We start from the raw sequence: 24,356 nt of genomic DNA on the forward strand, positions 1-24,356 counted from the left end.
TAAGACCACCAATCCTGCCTTATAATGCAATCGAGCTGTAGAAGGTCAGAGCTAAATAAGCCCTGGGTTAATCCTTTGGAAGAACAGAAAACCAGACCCTCAGCTGGCGCAAACTGGCAGAAACCCAGACTTGAGCTATGTGGATTTGCACGAGCTGAAGATTTTGCCCATACCTGCCCTTCTGCACAGCCTGGAAGTAATTTAAAATTATAGTTTTTTAAAAATACAAATTCTGAATTAAATGACAGGAGAAATATCTCACTTGTGGAATCAAAGAATGGCTAAACAAGCATATGACAAAACAATGGCACGGCATAGAAATGACTCTAAGTAATGGAAGAGTAATCAGCAAAGATGATTACCTGTGGCTTATTGACTCTGTGTGTAAGTCTAGGAGGTGGCTGTGTTGTGACAGTAGAGGAGGAAAGGGCAGAGGAAGAGAGAGGAGCAGATGAAGAGAATGTTTTTGAGTCTGCAGTCTTTTGAAAGAAAGAAAAGTTGGTCAGCTTGGCACACACTCTCTTATCACAATCACTGCTAGTGATAAGAGCATCTACTATCCAGTAAATTTGATGCACACACAGCAAACATAACTCCATGCAAGGGCAAGTGCAGCTTCCAGTTGGTTTGTCCGAGTCAACCACCTCATTCCATTTTAAACATGCAGGTTATGTCTGTAAAAAGTGCAACTAAAAATATATCCAGATGGTAAACAGCACAGTCTTTATACAGCTTTCGATACACTTCTGGTTATGACTCAAGCAGAAATCAAACAATTTGTCATAAGATTTCCCAGTGTGAAATGTGTCATCTTAGAAATCCTAGTTCCTCATTATTTAACAACAGAGTATGTCATGGAGGCTATCACAGTGCACCCAAGACAGTATTTATAATGCTATGATTTTGAGCTCTCCAAACTTCCCCTCTTACACAAGGTAGCACGGGGGTGCTGTAACGTGTTTGGCCTGGCTGTAGCCCACAATGGACCCCAAGTCAACTGAGAGCTGCAAAGTAAGGTAGATCTCCTATACCAAGACAGGGGGCAGAAGATATGTTGTAGAAGCTACTGGAGGCTTCCCCCATATTACCTCTCATTGTAACATACAGCTACATATAACTAAAAACACTTGGGGGGAAAGTATCACTAGGTCTAATTCTCATTTGTGGCTAGACTCTTTCACGCCATTTTGGAAATGCAAAAGTAATAAACTCCACTCAAAGCATAGATAAACAATCAAGCCTCCCTGACTTAGTCCTGCACATCCCAGACTAAGGTTCACTAAACCACAGGCTCCTGGGTCAACATGGGACATCTTTTGGGATTCTAGGCACCAGGCTGACATTTACAAGGCTTTTCAGTTGTTGGCTTTAGGAGGAACAAAGAAATCCTATAACCAAAGATGATGTATTGCACACTGGAAAATCTCTGAATAGCAAGGATTTGCCTGTATTCTACACAGTGAGGTATATGGGCACGAGACCTGTGTGATACTTTGATCTGGTAATAGCCACTATCTGGGGCAACCACCTCACTAGATGTGACCAACTGAGTCAGTCCTGTGTTATTATCTATTCTAAAATAATTTTCACTACACTGCTCCTGAGCCCTCTTCTAAAACTTTTTGATCTGCTATCCAGTGAATGCCACTGGTGATCCCTGGAAGAAGGTCTTAGGATCATCAAAATGACATGTGGTAGCCACTGGCTCTGCCTGGCCAGCAGAGCAGCACAAACCTCAACACACCAGTTAAAATCAGCGATTCAGAGCAGCACACACACATGCAGGATAAGTACCTTCTTTTCCCCGCTTTGAAACTTTCCCAGATCACCTTTCCTCATGCCTCTTTTCTCTGTTTTACCTCCCTGCACAATAGCCATTAGCTCCTGACACAACTGGTTGTCCTCAGAGGAACCCACAGGTCTCTTTTCTGGGCTCACACGCAAGTCTAGTTGGGATGGTTTCAGGCAGCGCTCAACAGAGATCTTGGGAACAGCAGGAGCACCCTGCTCGGGGTTGCTGCTGCCCTCTCTAGTCTTTTGCAGCCAGGCTTGGCTGCCAGTGGTGTCATGCTGCTCTGCGAGGACGCTTTCAGGGGTCTCCACTGCCCAGCGAGGGGAGTTAGAGTAGCTCACGCTGGGAGAAGGGGAGCCAACAAACTTTTCTTCGCTTTGCGGAGTGGCCTGATAGAAACTGCGAGTGGAGGACTGAGGTCTGGATGAGTAAGAGGGCAATGGGGATTTAAAGGACCTGGGAGTCGAGGAGCCAGAGAGATGAGAATGGTGGAGGCTGACCGTGGGGGAAGGGCTGGCTGCAGCAGAAGGCGAAAGATAGTCAGTGTGAGAGAGGGAGGCTTCAGGCGGAGGAGGCAATGGAGGAGTTATGGCAGGAGTGGTGCTAGGAGACACTCCCACAGTCAGAGCAATCCACTCAGACGTGACCGCCTGCACCTCTGGAGATAAGGCACGGCGCACGAAAGGCAAAGGCGGAGGAGTTGGTGTATGGAGCAGTTCAGAGCTGGGAGACTTGAAGGAGACAAAAGCAGGAGAGAAAAAGAAAGGAATGAACAAAAAATAATAAAGGAAATTACAAAACGACCAAGTAAAAGGAAAGAGAGCAAGTGTGGAGAGGAGTAGATCTGTGACTGAGCATGGTGCGTAAGTTTTCCACGGACAGGTACACCGTGTTGAAAAATGTGCTGTCCGCAGCTACTCCAACCACCGAGTCCAGTCTGTAGCGGTGCTACAAATACCCTTCTCCAGCCGTTGCCAGGATCCCAGACACAAAGCGTCTTGTGGAAGACCTTAGGCTTCATGCCAAATGCCCTAACTCCCTCAGGGAGCAGTTGAAGCCACTATCCACGGTGGCAGCATGCAGCACTTGACTGGCCTGGCACTAATAGCTGGGTCCCTAGCAGCTCACACTGTGGATCTAGTCAGAATTCACTGCTGCAATGAATTTTGACTTTATCCAACTCTAGCACGAGCAATGCCTGCTCCCCAAGAAACTTGCATTGCTGAAGCCGTGCAGGAGAAAGGGATCAAAAAAGCCAGCTGTGGCTATCTGGTCTTTAGGTGATTAAAGTAGGTCCTACATTTATAAAGTCAGAACACACAACCAAGCTCTGCCCTTAGCTATTACCATCAGTGACATCAGCTACAGTAGCACTGATCAGACTGTTTCTTAGTACTCCATAAAGTTAGGCAAAAAAGTAAGGAAGAGAATTGGTTTACTAGAGGGAATCAAAAGAATAGCAATGGAAACCAAAAAAGGGTAGATATGATCCCTTCCATCAAAAGGTAGAAGCCTCCAGAGAGCTGGTGGCAGACAGACCACAGCTACGGAGAGACTGCCAAGCTCAAACAGAAAAGCTCATCTGAGGTCCGCTTTGACAGGGAACCTCAAACAAGCAACACGTCTTTCCTCTTTACACAGTGGTTAAGAATAAAAACACTCCTTTTAGGGAAGATCCAGACACCAGGCATGAGCCACAGCAGCCTTTCCCATCCATCCTGTACTGTATATCCCTTCCTCCCAATCCCAATTCTCCACTTTTGTTCCTTGCAGTCTTGACTTCGGAATGACCTTGCTTCTGTCCCGTGGGTGAGAGGGGGATGCACCAGAACATCATGGCCATGACCCAGACACGTGTGCTGACCTTCAAGCATGAGTATTTGCAGGATGAGAGCAAAACAAAGGGATTTAGAGACCCATTGCCTCCCTGATACATTTTCCATGACAAACATCCTGGGATCCCTATACAATTACCTGCTGCTAATTACCAGAAATTTTTATTTCTGTTTTGAACTGCAGTATGGTTTATAGTGAATCTAATATTCACAAAAGATCCCAGACTGGCCTGCTCTTAAAACCTCAGATCATTTAGCATCAATTTCAAATAAATCAGGCCACTCTCCTGACCCTGTCTCCTAAAGCCTTGGTTGTAAGCTGGAACATTCAAGAGTAAGTATACAGCTTGATTAAAGCTGACTGGGATCAACATATTGACTCTTACAGACTGGAACAGTCTGACACCCTTTCAATAGTCATAATAAAAAATTCACTCATCACAGTGGAGGTCTGTAAAATGTAAACACGCACTCGGCAGTTGCTGGATCACCAATTCATTCCATCTCTGGCAGTGAAATTTATTCATATGACTGTGAACTGTAGCCCTTTCAACCTGGCCTGAATTCAAGCTACAGATCAGAGATTAAAAGCTGAGTCTCCAAATCCCCCAAATGACCCATTCATTAACCTTTCTGGTACACGAAACATCACCTTTTCCTGCAGTTGCAGCATACTGCAAGGAGCACATGGCTTTTACTGCGCAAGACACTAGTCTTAGCTACAGGTTTTTTTCAGCTATTGCTTCTTGCACAGCAGCGGTAACATCCCTCTGTTCTGCAAGGTGCTGTAACTGGCTGCATCTAGTCCAAATACCTGTGGTGAAGCTGTCATGCTGCGGTTAGGGGAGAGGGACATTGGTGGCTCAGGATAGTCAATGGCATTCTTGACCACTGGCCGTTTGAGCACCTCCACGTAAGTGACAGGGAAGATGCCTTGGCGACTGGTGCCAGAGATTTTTCCTTCATACCAATTCTCATCCACTCGTCGAATCAACGTGATCCTTTCACCCTATGGGAAAGAATAGTAACATAGTCCTGACGTTAACATATTTCATCATTCCAAAGCATTACAAAAGATTACATTTTAAATCTTGCTGCAACTGACTTAAAACAAATCGGTGGCTCTCAGCCTCCCCTATTTCCCAGTCATGAGGTCCTAACCCTAACTGCCGAGTAGGAATGATATTTTTCAGTTCACAGAAGGAGAAAATGCAGATCTTCTGGTGTTGACTTGCGTTGTCTGCAGAGTCAGTTATGTTCACTCAGTTATGCTCATGTTTTCAAGACCCTGCTTGCTAAAGCCAGTTTAAAACTATGGAAACCTGCAGTTTCAGGCTGACCAGAAGACTCTCAGAAGTATGAGGTGTACAAGGAGTATGTGCAGGTCTGCAGTTTAAACCAAGTCTCTCTATACTCTCTTCTGTTTTTGTGACAAGTGAAGCAACTTCCAGATCCTTAATATAAACTGCAAGCCCCACCTTCATGTATAATTAAAAGAGAAAACAGACAAGATCTAATCTGAGCATCAAAACAGAAAGCTGGTTGAGATGGAGAAATGCTGCTACTTAATCTAAATATGGCTGACTTTGCTCTGAACAGCCATTACACAACCCATTCCTATCCTTCCACTTTGTAGTCAGGTCTAGACATTTACTTGAATACCACAGAACCTTGCTTGCCTATGGTGAATGATTTGGCTTATAGTATGAAGGAAGGTGAATACAGTTTCCTTCTTTTCTATATTGCCATTCTCATGTGACTGTGTGCATCTCCACTGGAGACATGTCACCAAATATCTAATTTGCCTCGCAGAGCCAGGCTTCAGGCACTTCTGCTCAAAGTATCTTCTCAGCTAGCCCTAAAGAAGCAATTGGTCCTTCTTGATTCAGCCTACCTGCAGCACTCTCACTGCAATGCACTACATAATGCACTACACACTACACTGTATCAGAAACAGTGTGGCCAGCAGGACTAGGGAAGTGATCATCCCTTTGTACTCTGCCCTGGTGAGGCCGCACCTCGAATACTGCGTTCAGTTTTGGGCCTCTCGCTACAAGAAGGACATTGAGCTGCTGGAGTGTGTCCGGAGAAGAGCGACAAAGCTGGTGAAGGGCCTGGAGAACAAGTCTTATGAGGAGCGGCTGAGGGAGCTGGGGTTGGGTAGCCTGGAGAAGAGGAGGCTGAGGGGAGACCTGATCGCCCTCTACAACTACCTGAAAGGAGGTTGTAGTGAGGTGGGGGTTGGTCTCTTCTCCCCAGTAACTAGCGATAGGACTAGAGGAAACGGTCTCAAGGTGCACCAGGGGAGGTTCAGGCTGGACATCAGACAGAACTTCTTCACTGTCAGAGTCGTTAAGCATTGGAATGGGCTCTCCAGGGAGGTGGTGGAGTCACCATCCCTGCAGGTGTTCAAAAAACATTTAGATGTAGTGCTTCAAGACATGGTTTAGTGGGTTTAGCGGGCATGGTGGCATTGGGTATACGGTTGGACTTGATGATCTTTGAGGTCTCTTCCAACCATAATGATTCTATGATGATTATGGAGTAAAAACATGGACGATGAGAAGGAATCCTTCCTGAATAGAGTTCATCTTATTGGAGCTTTCATTTGGAAATTGCAAGTTACTAGTGTTAAAAAACTTCAGCATTTGTCTAGATTCAATTCATCAGCACAACAAAAGCCCTACCTTTCTGAAGGACATTTCCACTTGGGTATCTCCATTGAAATTGAACTTAGCAATAGCATCTCCATATTCCAATACTTGCAATGGTGATGGCTTTTTGGGCTGAGCTTTCTCAGCTGGTGGGAGTAGCTAGAATGAACAAACAGAATCAAATGAGTCACATACAAAAAGCCCATAAACTGGCAGAAAGGGAGCGGGGCAAAGAGAACACCTGCAAGGAAAGCTGCTACCTCTATGTATGATCGTGGGAAGATGCCAACTCTGCCATGGTGTTCGCCTTCATACCAGTTCTGGTCAATCTGCTTGTAAATGTAAACAATATCTCCTTTTTGCAAGGGAAGTTCCCTGTTAATAATGCAAGCACTCCATCAGAACTTCACTGGAGAACAGACTTGGTCTTTTTCTGTCCATCAATCTCTAGGTACCAAGGTCTGCATCAGCCCTGTTGGTACAAATCATGCTCCTCCCAAAGTGAAAGCTACACGTTGACGATTATCCTGTTCATATCATGATGTGCAGGGACCCTCTTGCTTGTTGGGCATCCTGTCAAAAAAGCTGGCCTATTAAGGCGCTACTAACCACACACCCTCCAGCAGCAATGGGCTCAAGCACAAGATGCCACTGGTTGCTTTCCATGTTGGATATAGTGAGCAGCACTCAATTCCTGTTCTGAAACAGGTCATGTCACAAGTGCCTTCCAAAGAGACATGATTTTAATGAAGCTAGTCTGCTGATTAGATGACACACACACACCCCCCCCCCCTCACATGCCAATGTTGATCCTGCAACAATTACACTTCCGGTCAGCCTACGGTTATGCAATCACTGACCTCACCTGGGCTAACAATTGGGATTTCAATCTACAGTCTTCAGTGCTAAAATTATGAACGTCTGCAGCTTGAGGAACTCCCACTGTGGGCAGCTTGTACTAGGCTCATAAACCTACTAATTGGGTCCCCACAGGAAAACAAACAACCCAGCCTTTCCTAACATGATTTTCACAAGCTCTCCTTTACTTTTGTCTGGCACCCTGGTATGTTCTCCTCAAGGGACACAACAGTTACACCTTACATCTGCTTCAGTTTTATTACAGGAGCTGGGGTGACGCTGTGTAAATCATTACGAATCATCACCTATAGAACATATAACAAAAATATTCCCAGGACATTAGCACCTGAGAAGAAAAACAGCAGGTCCTTCAACTGAATTCTGTTGTTCTTTCTTCCCTGCCTAGCAGTGTTAAAATGAAAGCATCTCCAGGCTCACGCAGAGGGAAAGGCCTTTCAGGTTTTCTCTTCACAGCAGTGATCCCCCAAAAGAATGACCAGTGCTCTGTGATTCGCCCAAGGGACCACAACAGGGTTCAGAGGTACAACAATGCCACCAGAAACATTTGCTGGTGTATGCACAGATGCCAGGGGAGCAGTGACCACTACATAGCCTTACAGGTCCTGACTCAGGAAAATCCTGAGTCAAGGGCCCATGCACATGCTTAAAGCTAGGCATCCATTTAAGTCCCTTGCTGACTTTGGGCTATGCATAGCACAGTGAAAAGGATTCTGGTGTTCCGCTATCTATGTTCTTCTAACCATCTGTATGGCAGATTTACACAGCGAGCTACTGACTAACACAGTTCTTCTAGCCCCTAAATCACAGCACAACCAGAGATGTCACGCAGGGGAATCCCTTCCATCTCCAGCACAAGGGCAGTGACAGAACTGCTGCCGAAAGGTCTCACCCAGCCATCCTGCTTATAAGGTGCGAGAAGGAACGTCAGACCAAGTGCTTTCCCATGGCTTCACCCACCCTCAGAGCACAGCACTCACTCGTTCCGGTAAAGAATGCAGGTTTGCCCTAAAAATCACATGGGATACAGATGCACTGAGAAAGATGACATTTTCCTACAGGTCCTTTAAAGGCCACGACCTGCAAGGTTTATATTACTTTTCCTTGTCTTACTATGGACACCTTTGCTTTGAGCTGCTGGAAAGACACTCCCAAAACATGAAAACAGTTGCATGACACTTCATAAATGCTGCATCCTAGGGGAAAAAGCAGAGAAAGAACACTCAAGGTAGTAGTAACAAGCTGTACTCACTTTAGTGTCTGTGCTTTAAAGTCAAATTTGGCTCTAGCAGGTCTCATCTAGAGATCAAAAAATCAATACATTAATATAATAATAATTAGGTTTTCAACCCTCTTCTGAGGAAAAGCACCCAAACTCTTCTACAGCTAACATTAGTCTGGGGAAGAAATTGAATGCAGGTATTCTGCTACAAGTTTGTATGCAACTGGTACTACAGTCCAAATATGCTGGATTAGTCTCTCCCACCAGGGCAAAAGGTGCCAACTTCTGGTACAGCAGTAATTAATAGCTCTACAGGAAATGGATTTAAAAGCAGTAAACTTTTAAATGTGACAAACCCTGTTGAATGAAAGCTGCTCCAGTAACTACAGTTACTGGGGCTCTGGGACCAAGTGTCCCTTAACATGTGAATGGAAAAGCAAAATTTACTAGCTGGGAAAAAACCCGTAGGATTTTATTTGATGTGGCTCTTACTGATTATTACCTGGCCCTGTTGAATCCTTCAGTGTGACCCATGTAGTCTGTATAAATTGGTAGGAAGGAGACAAAGGTGAGGAGGAAGTATGAATAAATTCAGCATGCGTCTAAAAAAACATCTTCAGTGGCTATAAAGCCAAAGGATGTGGATAGCAGGCCTAGGCTTTAAAGCTTGATTTACTTGGCTGATTTTCTAATGGCCACAAAATATTCAGACAATTTAAAAGTAATTTCAGTAATAGAGCATAAAATAAGTAGTCACATTCATGTGGCACCAGAGCTTTTGAAACTACACAAAGGGCAGACAAGTGTACGCCATCCCCATGGTGACCACCTCACCTACTGCCGCAGTGCAGCACCTCTGGGGAAACAGAGTCGCTGCCAAGAGCCCCAGCAGCAATCCCCAATGCAGGAAAAAACATTTGGCCAGGACACCTGGACTACCATCCAGCCCTCGGGAAAAGTGCCTTGGGCTCATGGGAAAACCATCTACCTCCTCCTTTGTCTCTTTCAGAGAGACCGTCCAGGTCATACGCAGTTAAACATGCTGAGACTTTTTTCCAATTGTTTCTAAAGGACATTAAGCATCTTTAAAGAGCAGAAGAAACAATCTATTTCTAAAAAACTATGAGACAGTCACATGGTCAGGATCAATAAGACATGAAGTTTCTAAGCATAAGGCACAGACAAGAAGACAATGTAGCAATATGATGCAAAAGATGTAGAATGCCTCTGATTCACTAAAAGTAGCTGATATTTAAAGGCATGCATCACAGGTGTGCACCAGCAATTCTCAGCAGGCATGCTTTAACATATGCAGCTTGGTATAGAGATATCAATTAATTTACCAGGCACAAGAGTCAAAGCAGATCTAAATGAAGCCAGAATGGGAAACGGGAGGGTGGGAAAAAAAAAACCACAACAAAAACCACAACAAAAAAAGAAACGACATTCTCTGAAGAGCTAATGTCGGTCTAAAGCACAACTGTGAGAGGCAAATATTGCTTCGGGTCAAGCAGCAGACTGAGGTAACTAAAACAGACCTCTGACCCAGATTTCCTCTTTGCTGTATCGTCTACATTTAGGAGGTCCCCAAATCGCTCATTAGTGATAAACTGATGGTGCGTTGGAATAACCCCTGTGTGCCTTCTAGCTGCAATATCAGCTTCTTCTTGCTCACGTTTAAGCCGTCTCTGGTCCTCTAAAAGTTTCTGCCATAAAATTGCATAAAATGGGCAGTAAATCATCTAGTTAAAGGCATTCAAAAGCTGCCATAAATGTGACTTAAACAAAATTTCTGAGGTCCCAGCAAATAGCTGGGATTTTACAGTTCAACATAAAATACTGATTCTACTAACTACACAATACCTTTTCATTTTGCAAGCACAGAAGGTACATCACCATTATGACATAATTGTAATCCAGCTCATACAGAGGATCTGATCCAAAGCCGATGGAAGTCAACAAGCAATTTTTCTAAGTTTTGGCCAGGTCCCAGGAGCTTCTAAGATTGCTGATAATGCAGAGGGCTGATCCAAACCCCCTTCAACCAACAAGGATTTTCTCTCATTGACTTCCAAGAGTCCTGAATCAGCCTCACAGGTAAGTTCTGAGGCAACAAACTCCCCTGAGCTTTGCAAGGAGCTTGGGAGACTGCTTAACCACCTTCAGTATCAGGTTCTCCCATACTTCCTTTGGGCTCACGTAATACACTTTGTAAAATAAATAAACCCCAAAGAATTATTTTGGACTTCTGAAGTCTCTGGCATGCTACTGGAAACGTGCATTCTTGAGTAGCTGGGCAGAAGGATTCTTCCACCTTTGGGGGCTAACTGTAGGCTGAAGAGATCAGCTCTTTGCTAACTCATTTGAAGTCAGCAGGTCTTAGTGAATTCACAGTTTTGCTCTTACATGAGTTTTCATGCTGGATTTTGGAAGTGGGGGTATTACTAACTGTTTCACAGGAGAAGACAGCAAAAATATTTTTTTCACATAGGAATTAGTAGCAGGTTTTACCATATTTCAAAGCATACATAAACTTTCAGAGTGCAAATAATGTAAACACTAAAAATATACACCCCACCCCACCCCCTGGCACTGAAAATTAATTCCCGTTTCCTGGAAAGCAATAATCACTTTATAATTTCTTTAACTCAGCTTGAATACAGTCAGTGCTGAAAAGTCTATGTGGCTTTCCTATTATTTCGGCTTGTCCCAGTGTTGCCCAGCCATTTCAAAGAGGACTGCTACATTCTGTTGTCAACAACCTGAGACATCATAAAGAGTTCTAGTTTGCACTGGGGGAAACCTCACACTTTCTGATGGCTTCAAATATCTTGCATTTGCTGTTCAAAACCTGAGGACCTCCACAAGAAAAATACTGTTCTCACCAGTTTGATTAATACCAACTCAAGTGGTTTGCCTGGAGAACAAGAAAACCTTAACTTACTTACAGAATAACCATTTCATCTTTATCTGCGAGTACTGGGGTGTTGTACCACATCTCACATACAACTCCAAACTTTTTACATTCTTTAAAGCCCCCATACATCATTTTGTGCAACTGATAAGAACTACCAGGTTCATTTTAAAAAAAGGCTAAACTGGAATACACATTATACGTTAAATCAGTGGCAGAGGTAGTATTAAAACTAAAACATGCTAGTTCCAGCTTGTTGCTCTAAATTCCAACATACATAGCCATGGACATACAAGTTGTCCTTATATAAGGCTGAATTCTATATTTCTTGTATGTGGAGCTGCTACAACTGTTATTAGGCCATAAAGCAGGGCATTACCTCTTTATCGTCATGTCGTCTGCGGATGATTTCTTCTGGAGTTTCCATGTAATCAGCTGGTGCAAAGTGCCTTGGTGATTCTGAATCTACTTCAAAACAACATAAGGAAGTTAAAATACAGATGGATTCATCTAGCATAACCAGAGAGGAAAAAAATAGATACTTTCAAAGAATTGGCTTCTGTTATGACAGTAAGGATTCTCAATTGCCATTGAACAAATTGCCAATCAGATATCAATAATTTACCCATTTTCATTTTTTTCCCTTTTGGGCTGAACTCTTTGAACAAAGAGCCCAAAATAGGGAGAAAATGACGGTACAGGAAAGTGTAAAGACATAGAAGGACTTTGTGAAGGAAAGATTTGCTGCCATCAAAGTATGAGTTGGCATTTTACTGTTGAGAAAAATTTAATACACACGCACACAACTAGACCTTGAGAAACTGCTCCTTAAAGCAAATCATCTGGGTTTGGTTTATATTCCCATGTGTGCAAATGATATGGGGCTAGAAATATCTCATGTTGAGATTCCTGCATCCCCAGAGTTGCTTGAGAGACAAACTGAACCCGATGCGATTAGAAAGGCAGCGGAAATTGTTTCTCAGAAGTGCAGCTGTTAACAAGTCCTGAACAAAAATGCTCAGCAACACACGCAAAGGACACTAGACACACTAAGGGTAAAAACAGAGAGAGTCAGGGGATAACAAGGTGGGGAGCAAAATGCAAGGGTTGTGGAAGAAAAGGGGAGGAGAAAGGAAGCAAGAAGACAGATGAAGGGACACCGGTAAAGAACACAAAAAGCCACCTCCTAGGTACGTCCCAAGTTCACTTTGCGGGTTGTTGTTTGTGTCCAGGCTGTGACAGAGGGCATATGGAACAGGGTTCCCATTGTTTAAGGAGTCAGGAGTGTCAGCCCGGCCCACGAAGCTATCTCGGCTAGATCCCATGGTGGGGAAGTAGCTAAGCCTCTCCACAATGTCAAAGGAAGACAGGCGCCTGGGGGCTAGAGGCCTGCTTCTGGAGCACAGTTGGTGCTGGGAGTGGTGACTCTTGTCTCCTGTGCTCCCCTGCAGCTGTATGGGGTCGTCTGGGTTCTCGGGGCTGGACACTGCCAGGCTTCCCAGGCAGTCTGGGGGTGGAGTTCGGCAGGATTTGTGTTGGAAGGCCTTTTTCAATCGGAAGGGGAGTGGACTCATTAGGTAGACGTTTCTGGGGAGCACATGTCTGTCCCCATAGACATCGCCTTTGGAATCGGGGTTCCTGGAAGCCTGCTGCTGTTCATGCCTTCGGATGGTAGTGAACCTGGTGTAGGAAGCTGGGCATGTGCCTTTGCATCTGTTGATTTTATGCTTCTGTGGCCCATTGAGGTTGCTGCTGCTGCTGCCGCTGTCATTGGATGCGTTTGAGAGAAGATCTACCTCATCTGTGCAAGCTGAAAGTGTGTCCATAGGGATGGCATCACTGACATCTGAAGCCGTGTCCTCCACATTGCTGCAGGAATGGGAGGATTTATCTGCCAAGCTGGCAGCATCCTTCTCTTCTTGGTGTGCTTTTGGCAAATCCAGAAGAAACTCTGCAGAGTAGGCAGAACTCAGACAAGTTTTAGACTGAAGAGAAGTGGTGAATTTGTTTTGCCCAGTGGAAAAGTCAAGCGAGGGCATTGATCGGGATCTCTGTATCAGCTGCTCAAAGGCACTGATACGGGAGGAAACTGTGTGTTTGGGGATCTGTTCCGAATCCTCTCGACTAAGGCTGTGTTCCATCCTGTCCTTTGCTTCATTCTCAAACTGAGATGCAATATCCCTCACGCTGCAGGAGGAGACTGTGCCCAAATGGATCCTGGACCGGTTGATCTGGTGCATGTCTTTATACAGCATTGTAAACTCCAACCCACTCTTCCTGGAGGCAGGGAACAGGTAGCCTTTCCTAGAGTTGATGCCGTACTCCTGTAGGCTCATGGTACTGCCGGATTTGATGGCATACTCCTGCTTTGACTTCATCAACATGTTTTCTATGCTTTCCCCTATGTCTACTATGAAAGCTTTTTTATTATCAAACAAGGCAATGGAGCTACGAAGGTTTTCGCAGCTTTGAGCTTTTTCATGAGACAGCAAGATACCCTTCTTGTCCTGCACAAGAGCAGCAGGAGCTGCTAGTTTGGGTTTGAATTTAGAAGGGAGGATTTCAGTAATGCAGGCTTTTGCAGCTGACAAGGGCTTCTTATGTTTACATGCGTGACCTAACATACCAGTATGACTAGCGTTAAAGGTTCGGCTATTAACTGAAGAGGGTGCAGTCATATGAGCATTCCCACCTTTACGATCCACTGGTAAGCATGCAGAATAAAATAAATACAACCTGTTAGCTTAAGTGCTAGAAAGCTATTGAGAAAGGAGAAAGAACATGCTTGGATTTCATAAAATGCACTTTAAAGAAACAAAGTTCCAAAACATAAAGAAAAGCAGGAAGAAACTGCACAACAAGCCGCACTTAACAGGAGTAGGTGAAGTGCTGCTAACATCTCTAAAATGAGAGGCTTGGCCAGAAGCACGTCTGGAGCACTTTGAAGGTACTCTCCTAAAAAGTGCTAAGTATCATCAGCTTCCAGGAAAGCTGCAGCACCATGGAAAAGGGTAGCTGAACTCTGGGCAGGATCAGGATGTCAGCAAGAATGCATAGGCACGAACATTGCAAAAATGGCTTAATACCAAGCCTGTAATCACACCTACTACGGTCTCACCACAGTGCTTGCCAAACAGTTTATTCCTGGGAGGGAGACGACAATCGGCAGCTGACTGTGCTAGCAGAAGCAGGCCACATCAGCTGCCTGCTTAGAGATTCCCCGTACTAGGAATAAGCTGAGTGTCCTTCAGACAATATGGTTCGCCATGTTTGCTTTAAAAATCCAGGAGTCAGATGAGGACATTATTTTTTTTTTTAAAGTCAGATCCAGTCTGGGTTCAGCTTCAACTGCAGTTTTTAGGTCTGTTTCGGATTTGAGTCCAAACCCAAATGTTGAAATAACCATTCAGGCTCAATTGCAGTTTGGGGAACAATAACTGTTTGAACAGATTTTTTTGTTCAGATCCAGTTTGACTCCCTGCCTTGCAGGCTTGACATAGTGCTGAAAAACAGCTGGAAGACGGAAACAGGGAGAGACCTTTTTGGTGTGATGTACTATTTTTAGGGAGAGCAGTTCAGAAACCCAACGCATTTCTTTCCCAGTCCTCACCCCATCTCAAGCCATTTTTAGGTTGAATTTGGCTCAAAGATACATTCCCCAACACAACTCCCTGGTGGGAGTCAGGCTATTCCTTGTCCTAATCTTCTAGAGAGTCCACGATAGGGGGAAGAAAGGGGGAGCAGATGCAGGGTCTCTGTTGCCTCACTGTCTCAGAGCCCGCAAGGCGTTGCTGGTGCAGTGCCCCATGCGTTCTCTGCACTCCCCTCGCAGGCAGAAGGCTGTGGAGCACATGGCACCTGCTACACCAGGGTAGCCAGGCCAGAAGACATGGTGTGGCCTGCTGAGATGCCACAGCAGGAAGAGCAGAAAAGGCAGGGAAGGGCTCTAGCATGGCAAGGCAGTGGGAGCAGATGGATAGGCCTGTGCAGCCTCGAGGGATAACATGAGGGTGTGGGGTGTGGCTGAGGTGCTGGATGGAGGGAGCTGGTCCCTGTTGGGAAGAGGAACCTGGATCAGGTAAAGGTGTCATGAAAAATATTGGCCAGTATGGTCTGAGAGAAAAAAAAGGAGGGAAAACTGGGGATGGCAAAGAGGAAGGACAGAGGAAACCTCAACTGGCTTGAATAGGACTCTAAACCCTGCAGCAGTTTGCCCCATATCACCTAGCTTCTGACACTCCGTACAGAATGGAGAAGAGGTTAATGCCCTGAGCACCTACCTTTTGTGGAAGCAGAGCTAGAAGGTCGCTTGAGACCACTCAGCCCCTGGAATGGGATATCTCCACCTTCCAATACACTCTTGTAAATCTGCCTTTCATTCTCCAAGCCAGCATGGTCCCCCAGTGCTGGTTCTGACTCCCTCTTCACTGCATGGTAGTTGGGTGAATATGTGGAGCTGGAAAACACAAAAGAGTAGGAGACACACCAGTGGGTCACTTCTGTTTGCTGAGGACTTCATGCGAAGTAAGAGAAAACCATACTTGTGAACACATAATAGACTATGTATGAAGACCTAGTGCTGAATGAAGAGGTTATGAATACATTGTAACAACATTCTAGGTTTGGCACTACCATTGCGTTCGCCACCTGAGGGAACTCTCCCAGCTCAGTCCCCCAGAAAACAGGCAGCAGGAAAACACTCCTCTTTTCTTTTATAGATGAGACAACAGAGTCACAGAGCAGATGCAAGATTTCTTTGCAGACACAAAGAAATTCATTGGCTAGCTGGAAGTACCACAAATATCTTCCAGCTCCCAGTCCTCTCTCCTTAAACACTAGCCATGCCTGTTCCCTGCTTACAAAGTACAGCTGCTCAGAGGTTCATCTCAACCAGTTCAGCCTCCCAGTTAACACTATAGTTCAAGACTCCCAGAGCAATTTCTGAAGCCTATCAGTGAGAGACCATGCAGAGAAGCAATAGCATGGGGCTATAAACACTACTGTTTTAAATGAGAAAGAAACTCCCAGATGCGCACAGTTCTGCTTAGCTTTGCCTAAAGCTTCCACTACAGGGAATGAAAAATCCTAGACTCTAGGTCTACCATGCAGATATATAAACAAAATGCTGTTAAAATGAGTATAATTTTAATTTCTTAGGCTTTTAAAGACTGGACATTTATTACAAATCCCTTTCCTCAGTCACAAATCTAAGCCCAAGTATAGCCCCACGTCTGATTTCTAGATTTCACACTACTTTATCTCTAAAAAAAAATAACTGACAATGCTATAGTAAAACCAGCCTTTCCAGGTACAAAAGACTTACTGAGCAATCAGGCACACAATGTTTTCCTAAAAGCTAAGCTCATCTGATACCAGTTCTTGTGCTCAACCAGGCTCTGCAGAATAAGATGGAGTCTCACACAAAGCTATTCTGCGGCCAAAGCATGACTGCTGGAAAGTTTGAAAAAAAATTAAAAAAAATAGGGCATTTGCCAATTCATGGAAACATCTTCAAAGCTAGTTTTTGCATCCTGATGTCCAGGAGTGATTCAAATTTATGTGAGTGTGGAAATGCTTGTGGTTATGCCTGCTTGTTGCGGATAAATTTGTACATGTATTTGTTTATTTTGGATAGACGCTGTACTTATGAAGTAAAGAGAAAGCTTTCAAACACATCAGAGGACTGGCTATGGAGGTGGAATTACACAATGTCTGGATCACAAAAAAGATTTCAGTTTCCAGACAAGGAAAACCAGGTCACACACAGTCCCATAAACTACTTTCTGGAGTAAAAGCTCATGAAAAGCACCATGAAAGAGAAAGGGAATACTGTCACTTTTTCAACCTAGGCAATGCTCAAGCAGACCCATAGCTACAGAGCTGCTGTGTCTTATGGGGGTTATCCCAGTGCCTCTCTTATTCAGGTTCCTGAGGACGCCCTGCTAGTTGCTGCAGGGAATAATGACGGCCCTGAGGTTCCTCACCTGGGAGGTAAAAGCATTTTAGCCTAGTAGTTAAAAACCAAAGGATTAAAATGATCCTCCTTTGGGAATACACTTGGAGGACAGAGAGGAAGCATTTAGCCCAGTCCCTTTACCAGTTGCTTCCTTATGAGGGCCAGCAAGCAGTAGTGTATTAGGGTCAAAGCAGTCTGCAAGAACAGAATCAGGTGAACACTGCAAAAAAGACAATAAAATCCAGGTATCTTTTCTCCCTGCTCTGGAAAGGCAGGGCAGGGAAGAACGTGTGACTCCATGGGGCCTCGCTGTTGTGTCCCGTTCCCAGCCTACCCAGGTTGCTCCTCCTCCACTGGCTCAAACACTGACATTCCTGCATGCTTTGGCTGGCATCAGAAAGGGTACACACAGTGCTGCTGCAGGCAGAAACCTTACCAGTCTTTGGTAAATATAAGCTATTTATGTTAATCTCTGAGATTTCAGTTTATTCTATAGCCCTCTCCCTAGCAAAACAATACTAAACAGTCAACAGGAATAACCAACAAAATGCAGGAGTGTGCAAGTTTCCCAGCAGAATGAATAGAGACAGAAGGGAATTCAGTTGAAAGAAGTACAGGAGACCTCTAAGGCAGCCCTGGAAGGGCAGTGAACACGTGATATTAATGGGCATCTGGAAAAGAACATGCCTTTCTTAACAAACCATCCACGCAGAGAGGATCACTGTGCCTACAGACAATGTTAAGCACTCAGTCCAACTACAAGGAGCAGCAGTTTCACAGTAGGAGCTGGCTCCACAGCACGAGTAACTCAGCACAGCTCAGCATCTTGCTCTGGATTTCCTTTTTTTGTGTCCCTCTTTTAAAACAAACCAGCTCCATATACAATTCATTTAGACAGAGTATACTGTTTATTACATACTCCTCCGGAAAAAGAGTGCCACATTAGATCTTTGAGAAGTATGTTACTGCCACCACTCTTCCCTTCCTGGAAGCTAGAAAATTATTGCCTTCTATCAACAGCATCCTTTTGATCTGGTGTACGTAACTGGGAATATCTAACAGGAGCCAATCTATCATATGCATGTAACAGAAATAAACTTTGTTTATTCCACACAATGAAGTTACTTGCACGAAGTTACAGTCAATTTGCAAACTTCATCAAGATGGAGTTAAAGGTCCGGTGTGTGGGTTTTTTTGGTGGTGTTTTTGTTTGTTTGTTTGTGGGTTTTTTGTTGTTTTTGTTTTTTTAAAAAAGTCACTACCTAACACAATCAGCAATTCTTATCTAGACAATGCAATCACTCATGTAATCACTCCAAAGTTCATTCAAGATCAAGGAGCAGACATTGTACCCGGACTTATTTAAAGCACATGTATAATTTTCATGGTACATGCATTTGTCTATATACATCACCAAAAGACAAAGCCAACCCATTTCCAATGCCCAAAACCCTGTCCTACATGCCCTCAGATTGTAAAAGAGACATGAAAAAGCAATTGGAAAACTTACTAGGAAGAATGGTCTGTGGAAGTTTCCAGCGGAGTAACACCTGCTGTATTCTGCAAAAGTCCAAACAAAGGAGTCATTGATACACACTTATATGTGAGGAGAAAGAACAAGGCTTGCTTAAATAATTTTCCATCTATTGCTTGAGTATTAAGGCTTTAGGAGACATTGCAGTTTAAGTCTAAATGCAATCTAAGCTGCCAATGTCTTTGCAGAAAAGCGACAATTCTCCTGAGTTCCTTCAGGGCAGTGACAGGTTTTCAGCACAGCCGATGTCTTTTTGCAGCACCTATTCTTTTGTCTGCAAATGAGTAATTGTGAATGAAGCCAAAAGCAAGAAGAGATAACCAGCTGGGCCATGACCAGGAGACTCATGCTTATAATTATTTCCTCAAGCTTTTCCCCCAACCAGTCACTGCCCACCTTTGCTTTAAAGGTATATTATGTTTCTGCAGCACAAAACATTCCTCAGCATTCAAAAAAATATCAAAGCACTAACAAGAAAAGCAATGTTTCAGTTCAGTTTCCTTACTCAAGAGAAGCAATGCCAGCTGCACAGGTTCAATAGCAAAAGCCAGTTCTCATCCGCTTGCTTTAAATCCATCTAACACTTCCTAGGTACATTATTTAAAAAATTGAAGGCAATTCTAGAAGAAAGGTTCTATCTGGTGTCCCCTCATCTATCTGGGGATTCCTATGTGGGAAGAAAAAGCAAATCTTGGGTTTGAAAAAGCAGCTTTTTCAAGTCCTGGTGAAATGCCACACCTCCAAAAAAAAAAAATCAACAGTAAAAAAACCAGAAAAAAAGGCATGTTACCAAATTAATCAGAGTCTCGAAACAGCAGCAGCAGCTGACCTGCCCTAGCAGGCCATAGCAAGGTGCAGCGTAAGGAAAATTGTGTCAAATCTCTTGGGAATATCCAAATCTTGGGTAGGCGTGAGCTCCTAGCAGAGAGCAGGGCTTGTATGAAGGGAGGTAGATGGCAACACGCTTGAAAGGCACGAGATGATGACGTGATGCCAACCAAGAATTTTAAGCTGATTGCTGCTGCCTATTCATGTGAAAAATAGAGAGGGTTTTTCTGCAGACACTGAACTCAAAACCCTAAAGGGGGACAGGGGTGGGGGTGGGGGCAGCTGAAAGGGAACAGGGGGAGAGAGGAAATCAACTGTATCTGAAATGGATTTCAAGCCGGATTCTCAGCATCACGTTGTATTATTTCTGACAGCAACACAGCAAGCCATGCAGTCAGAACCATTATTTATCCCAACCTCATTTAATAATCATCCAGCAGTGAACAGATTAGAGCAGAGAGTTTGGAAACAGGGATTGGCAGCATGAAAAGAATAGGAAATACCTTCTGTGTCTTTTTATGTGGCGCTTTATAAAGCTTCTCCATTTTTTCTAAATCTGCCTCTAACTCAGTCTGGTAGAGGTAGAGGTCTTTTTCTAGATCAGTCTGGTTAAAGGAGGAGAAGAAGAATGGGAAAATAATGCTTAGGGTTAGGGGAAACCAAAGGAATGTTAATTTTGAAAAAAAAAAGCGAGACTTTTTAATCAAAAGACAAAGATGGCATGGACAATACACAGAAATTCACTAGTAATTAATCACGTTTCAATCATTACAGAGGAAATAGTTTTAGGCATTTAACATTCAAAATTAAGAGATGCACAGGTCTGCTAGAATCTAAGTCTACAAACCATAAAGTTATAAAACCCACCTGTAAAAAAAAAAAAGATACTGTAACAATATGCAATATGCTGTTAGTATAATCATCATTGCAAGTCAAGATAGCAAAACCACCACTCTAAATTATGGTTGATTATGCTTTAAGAATTGTTTATTAAATCAATTTACTAGCTACTTAATTGTTAGGCTAATGAGCTCAAGCCCAATTAAAAAAAAAAAAAAAAAAAACACTCCCAAGCACACAAAAACCAAACAAAACTACCAAAAAAAAAAAAAAAAAGAAAATCACATACACACACACACATACACGCTAGATGCTGTAGTACAATGTGAGACACAATTACCTTTCTATCCTCTCTAGTAAGGATAGAGCAATCTCCAGGAGTATAATCCCAAATCTTTTTTGGAGGCTGATGGAAAGCAGAGGAAGGAAATGAGGAAATGAAGATAAGGAAAGACATCACAGAGAACATGGAAACTGGATTAGAACGGAGGGGGAATACAATAGGGCATTTGCATCAACACTGAAAAGAAATTAAAAAAACCAAAACACAACAGAGAAAGAGAGATAGAAAGAGGGATAAATCCGCTATAGCACAAATATCAAGAGATCATGGGAGGCAAAAGGGAGCATACATGCAGTTTGGGAGGGGTTGTTTTCAGTAGTGTTTGAGGAAATTTTTATGTTTTGAGGTGCTCTAAGGGATTTTGGACTCCCTAGAGGGTGCCCGCAGCTGGTGGTTAAAGCATTCTTAACACAGAACCAAAACAAAACGGGGAAAAAAACACACAATCATAAAAAGCATTTGTTTTGCTCATTCTTCTTTTCAAAAGTAAAAGGTAAAACAAGGGCCTTTGATAAAGAAAAGGGAGAATCTTTCCCACCCCCGTCGGACTATGAATACATACCATGTGAACAAATGGCTGAATTTCCAGTGGTGGCATTGTGGGGCAATGAGAATGCAGAGTTGTTATTTTTTATTTCACTGGTTTGGGGGTTTGTTTGTGGGGGTTTTTGGTGGAGAGAGTGGGACACATGGAACTTTGGGAACTAGTTATTTAAAATTCATGCTATAGGTAAAGGTGCCAATTTCAAAATAGGATTTCCCTGTTTGGATGCATATGTAAACATCAGGGAGGATTACTCAAAGTGAAAGACCTTTGTCCTGACACTCTTGTTCAAATAATGCCACGCTAATATCCTCATTTCACCAGATATGCACTCTCACTGATACGCTCAAAGAGACTTTGTTCTTACTTTATGAAATCAGAATACATTTGCTCTGTTTCCAAACAAAAATAACCTCCGTTGGCTGGCAAGTTTAGCATCATCCTACATGTCCCTACTGACTTCTGTGACTAGATTATTAAAGTGCCTCCGAGCCACTGACGGGGAATCTCTGAGTGTCAGTCTATCAAAGGTGAGACTGAGCTACAACACTTAGGTCTTGGTCCAAATTCCTTTCTAGACTGCCTGGATCTGTAGTTTGAAACTGTCCCAGTTTACCTTCAGATTGCCACTGTGTGGATGTCAATACTAAATACCTATTTCTTATCTATCAGATCAGCAGCTGCAGGGGGTAGATGGTGTGGCAAAGATTTAGGTTTGAGATTTGGAGGAAGGAAGTGAAGGGAAGGAGGTAAGAAGGCAGGACATGCACCCCTCTTTCCAGCCCTCTGCTCCTCCATTTATAGCAAAGAGTTTACACAGTGCTGTTTCAGGAAGGGCTAGGAGAAAGCACCCACGTGTGTGATCCCACAATCACAGCAGAAGACAAACGAGCTCTAGACTGACTGAATGTCAAGTTTTGTGGATAGGCTCCATGGAGTTGTGGAGCCACAGGTCAAGAGGAAGGAAGGAGCGAGCGTGTGGGGATTCACTCTCAGCAGCACATTGCAAAAGCATCCATGCTGCAGAGACAGATCCTACCTGTCTGTAGGGCATGTGCTTGTCCATGGAGCTGCCCAGAAATGCATCTGGGATGCTGCTCCAGCAAAGTGTTGCTTCAGCTGCCCTAGGAAGCGCATCTGCTTTCCTCAATGGGGAAAGCCCCATCCTGGTCATTCTGGTGTCTCTGGAGAACACCCACAGGCTCACAAGAATCCTCTGCTCCCTTTTAGCAAGCGTGTTTCCTGCCCATGTCACATAGTTGCAAATAAAGCCAGAAAGCCAGGAGAAATCATGCCTGTAGAAGTACATGTTATCTCCAGCACCGGAAAAAAAGATGGGACAAATAGAGAATCTTTGAAAATCCCAGGCACTAGCAAATGTCAGTTGAAACTCTGCTTAGGCATGAGGCTTAGCCACTAGCTGGTCACAAAAATCTGGTCCTCTCATGACCAGAGTGAGCAAAGCTACAAAAAGCATGCTCTTTTGGCTGTGGTAATGAAGCTCAGAGGGAGCTTTGCTAGCTATAAAATCTGAGATGGTATCTGCAATTCAAGTGCCTGATGTCAAAGCACTATGTACAGAGTACCACATTCAGGGACTGACATAATTGATCAGAGAGCATGGCTGCATGGCTTTGGAGATAGAGCAAGTTGACATGGGATATCATTTCAAGGCAAGCCGTAAGAAAGTAGCCCTTAACAACAGTGCCCTGAGCAAGGTGGGGAACTTGTCACCAGAACAGATGCTCTGCTGAACAAGAGATGGATTGCTGGTGTAGCCTGAGACGCTCTCTTCTGAAGTAAGGCCAAGGCTGCATGACTGAAAGCACAAATGGGCACTTCTAAGGAACAGATAAACCCTCACTTCTGGAAAGGCCCAAGGGCATAATGTTCTCCTTTCTCCGATACATTTTCCATTAACTTACGCTAACTTGAAGGATCACAGAGGTAACAAACCCTCATACATTGCAAGAGCATATGGCTATGAATTACATGGCAGCAAAGAGAAGCAGGTTTCTTCTCACTTTGTGGAAGTCTTAAACCATGACAACTTGTGAAGGGTTAAATCCTTATACTGACATCACTTAAAACCCTCAGTGAGGTAGAATTTACCTGACTTTTACTGCCTAAATGTTAGGGGGTCTTATTTCAAACACTGTTAAAGCTCCTCCTTTAGCTTAGGATGGAAGGTCCATAGCTATAAAAACATTGTATTCTATGACAGAATGGACTCTACCCAGCCACTCTACATATTTGGTTTTCAGCAAAAATTACACTATTTCTATGATGTGATCAAGACTCGGCACCCACCCTCAGGCAGCTACATTCTGTGGAGGAACTTCATCACTTCTGTGAGAACAAAGACTAGATTTAAAGAAAACTTGCTCTCTGGTGTCCGTGTGCAGTTGCCTTTGAAGCCAGTACCGAACCTTAAAACATACTTCTGTTTTGTTGTACATGTAAAGAAATCTTAGCAGCACCTGAAAATAGTGTGCATGGGCATTTGATAACTGACTGAGAAAAGAGAAAGAACTGCTCTATTGGAACAGATGTGAGAGGCTGATACTGACCCTCTGGTGCAGTAAAAGTAGCTTATTAAACAGTATTTAATAATGAAGTTAATAGTGTTTAATCAGTAAAAACCAGGTCATAAAATGCTTTAAAGAGACATTTTTTCCAGTAGCCATGACCACTGATATGTTCCCTCCATCAAAATGCCCTCTGTCCTACTGAATAATTAAGCTTTGCTTCATCTTCTTCCAGAACGGGAAATCAAGGCTTTCCACGCCCCCTCCCCGGCCTGCCCCCCCCCGCCCCCAGCAACACAGCTCCATTTGAAAAGAAAGCACACTGTTCTCAGACTCCTCTGGTTACAGGGAATGATAAAGGCTATTCAACACAGACTGATGCACGGCATTTAGGCAATGGGCAGCTAAATGCATAAGGAAGTGAGCAGGAAACAGGGTCATGATCTGTTTATGGATAGCTGAAAGTTACTACCTATGGTTTACAAGCCAA

At 43.8% G+C, this 24,356-nt stretch overlaps 1 protein-coding gene across 1 annotated transcript in view; it reads right to left on the bottom strand.

Moving 5' to 3' along the window:
• Positions 1-24,356, bottom strand: part of SORBS1 (sorbin and SH3 domain containing 1) — a 70,638-nt gene that overhangs the window by 8,660 nt on the left and 37,622 nt on the right. Inside the window, exons 14-22 of the mRNA XM_009708757.1 lie at positions 20,792-20,857; positions 20,115-20,216; positions 18,760-18,809; positions 15,574-15,749; positions 11,673-11,758; positions 8,410-8,456; positions 6,542-6,656; positions 6,315-6,440; positions 4,442-4,636 (exon numbers count right to left, since the gene is read on the bottom strand). Coding sequence (XP_009707059.1) covers positions 4,442-4,636; positions 6,315-6,440; positions 6,542-6,656; positions 8,410-8,456; positions 11,673-11,758; positions 15,574-15,749; positions 18,760-18,809; positions 20,115-20,216; positions 20,792-20,857 — 963 coding nt within the window. The remainder of the gene's footprint in view (positions 1-4,441; positions 4,637-6,314; positions 6,441-6,541; positions 6,657-8,409; positions 8,457-11,672; positions 11,759-15,573; positions 15,750-18,759; positions 18,810-20,114; positions 20,217-20,791; positions 20,858-24,356) is intronic.

The sequence above is a fragment of the Cariama cristata genome, unplaced genomic scaffold, assembly GCF_000690535.1.
Source record: "Cariama cristata isolate BGI_N322 unplaced genomic scaffold, ASM69053v1 scaffold12160, whole genome shotgun sequence".
Taxonomy (NCBI): Eukaryota; Metazoa; Chordata; class Aves; order Cariamiformes; family Cariamidae; genus Cariama; species Cariama cristata.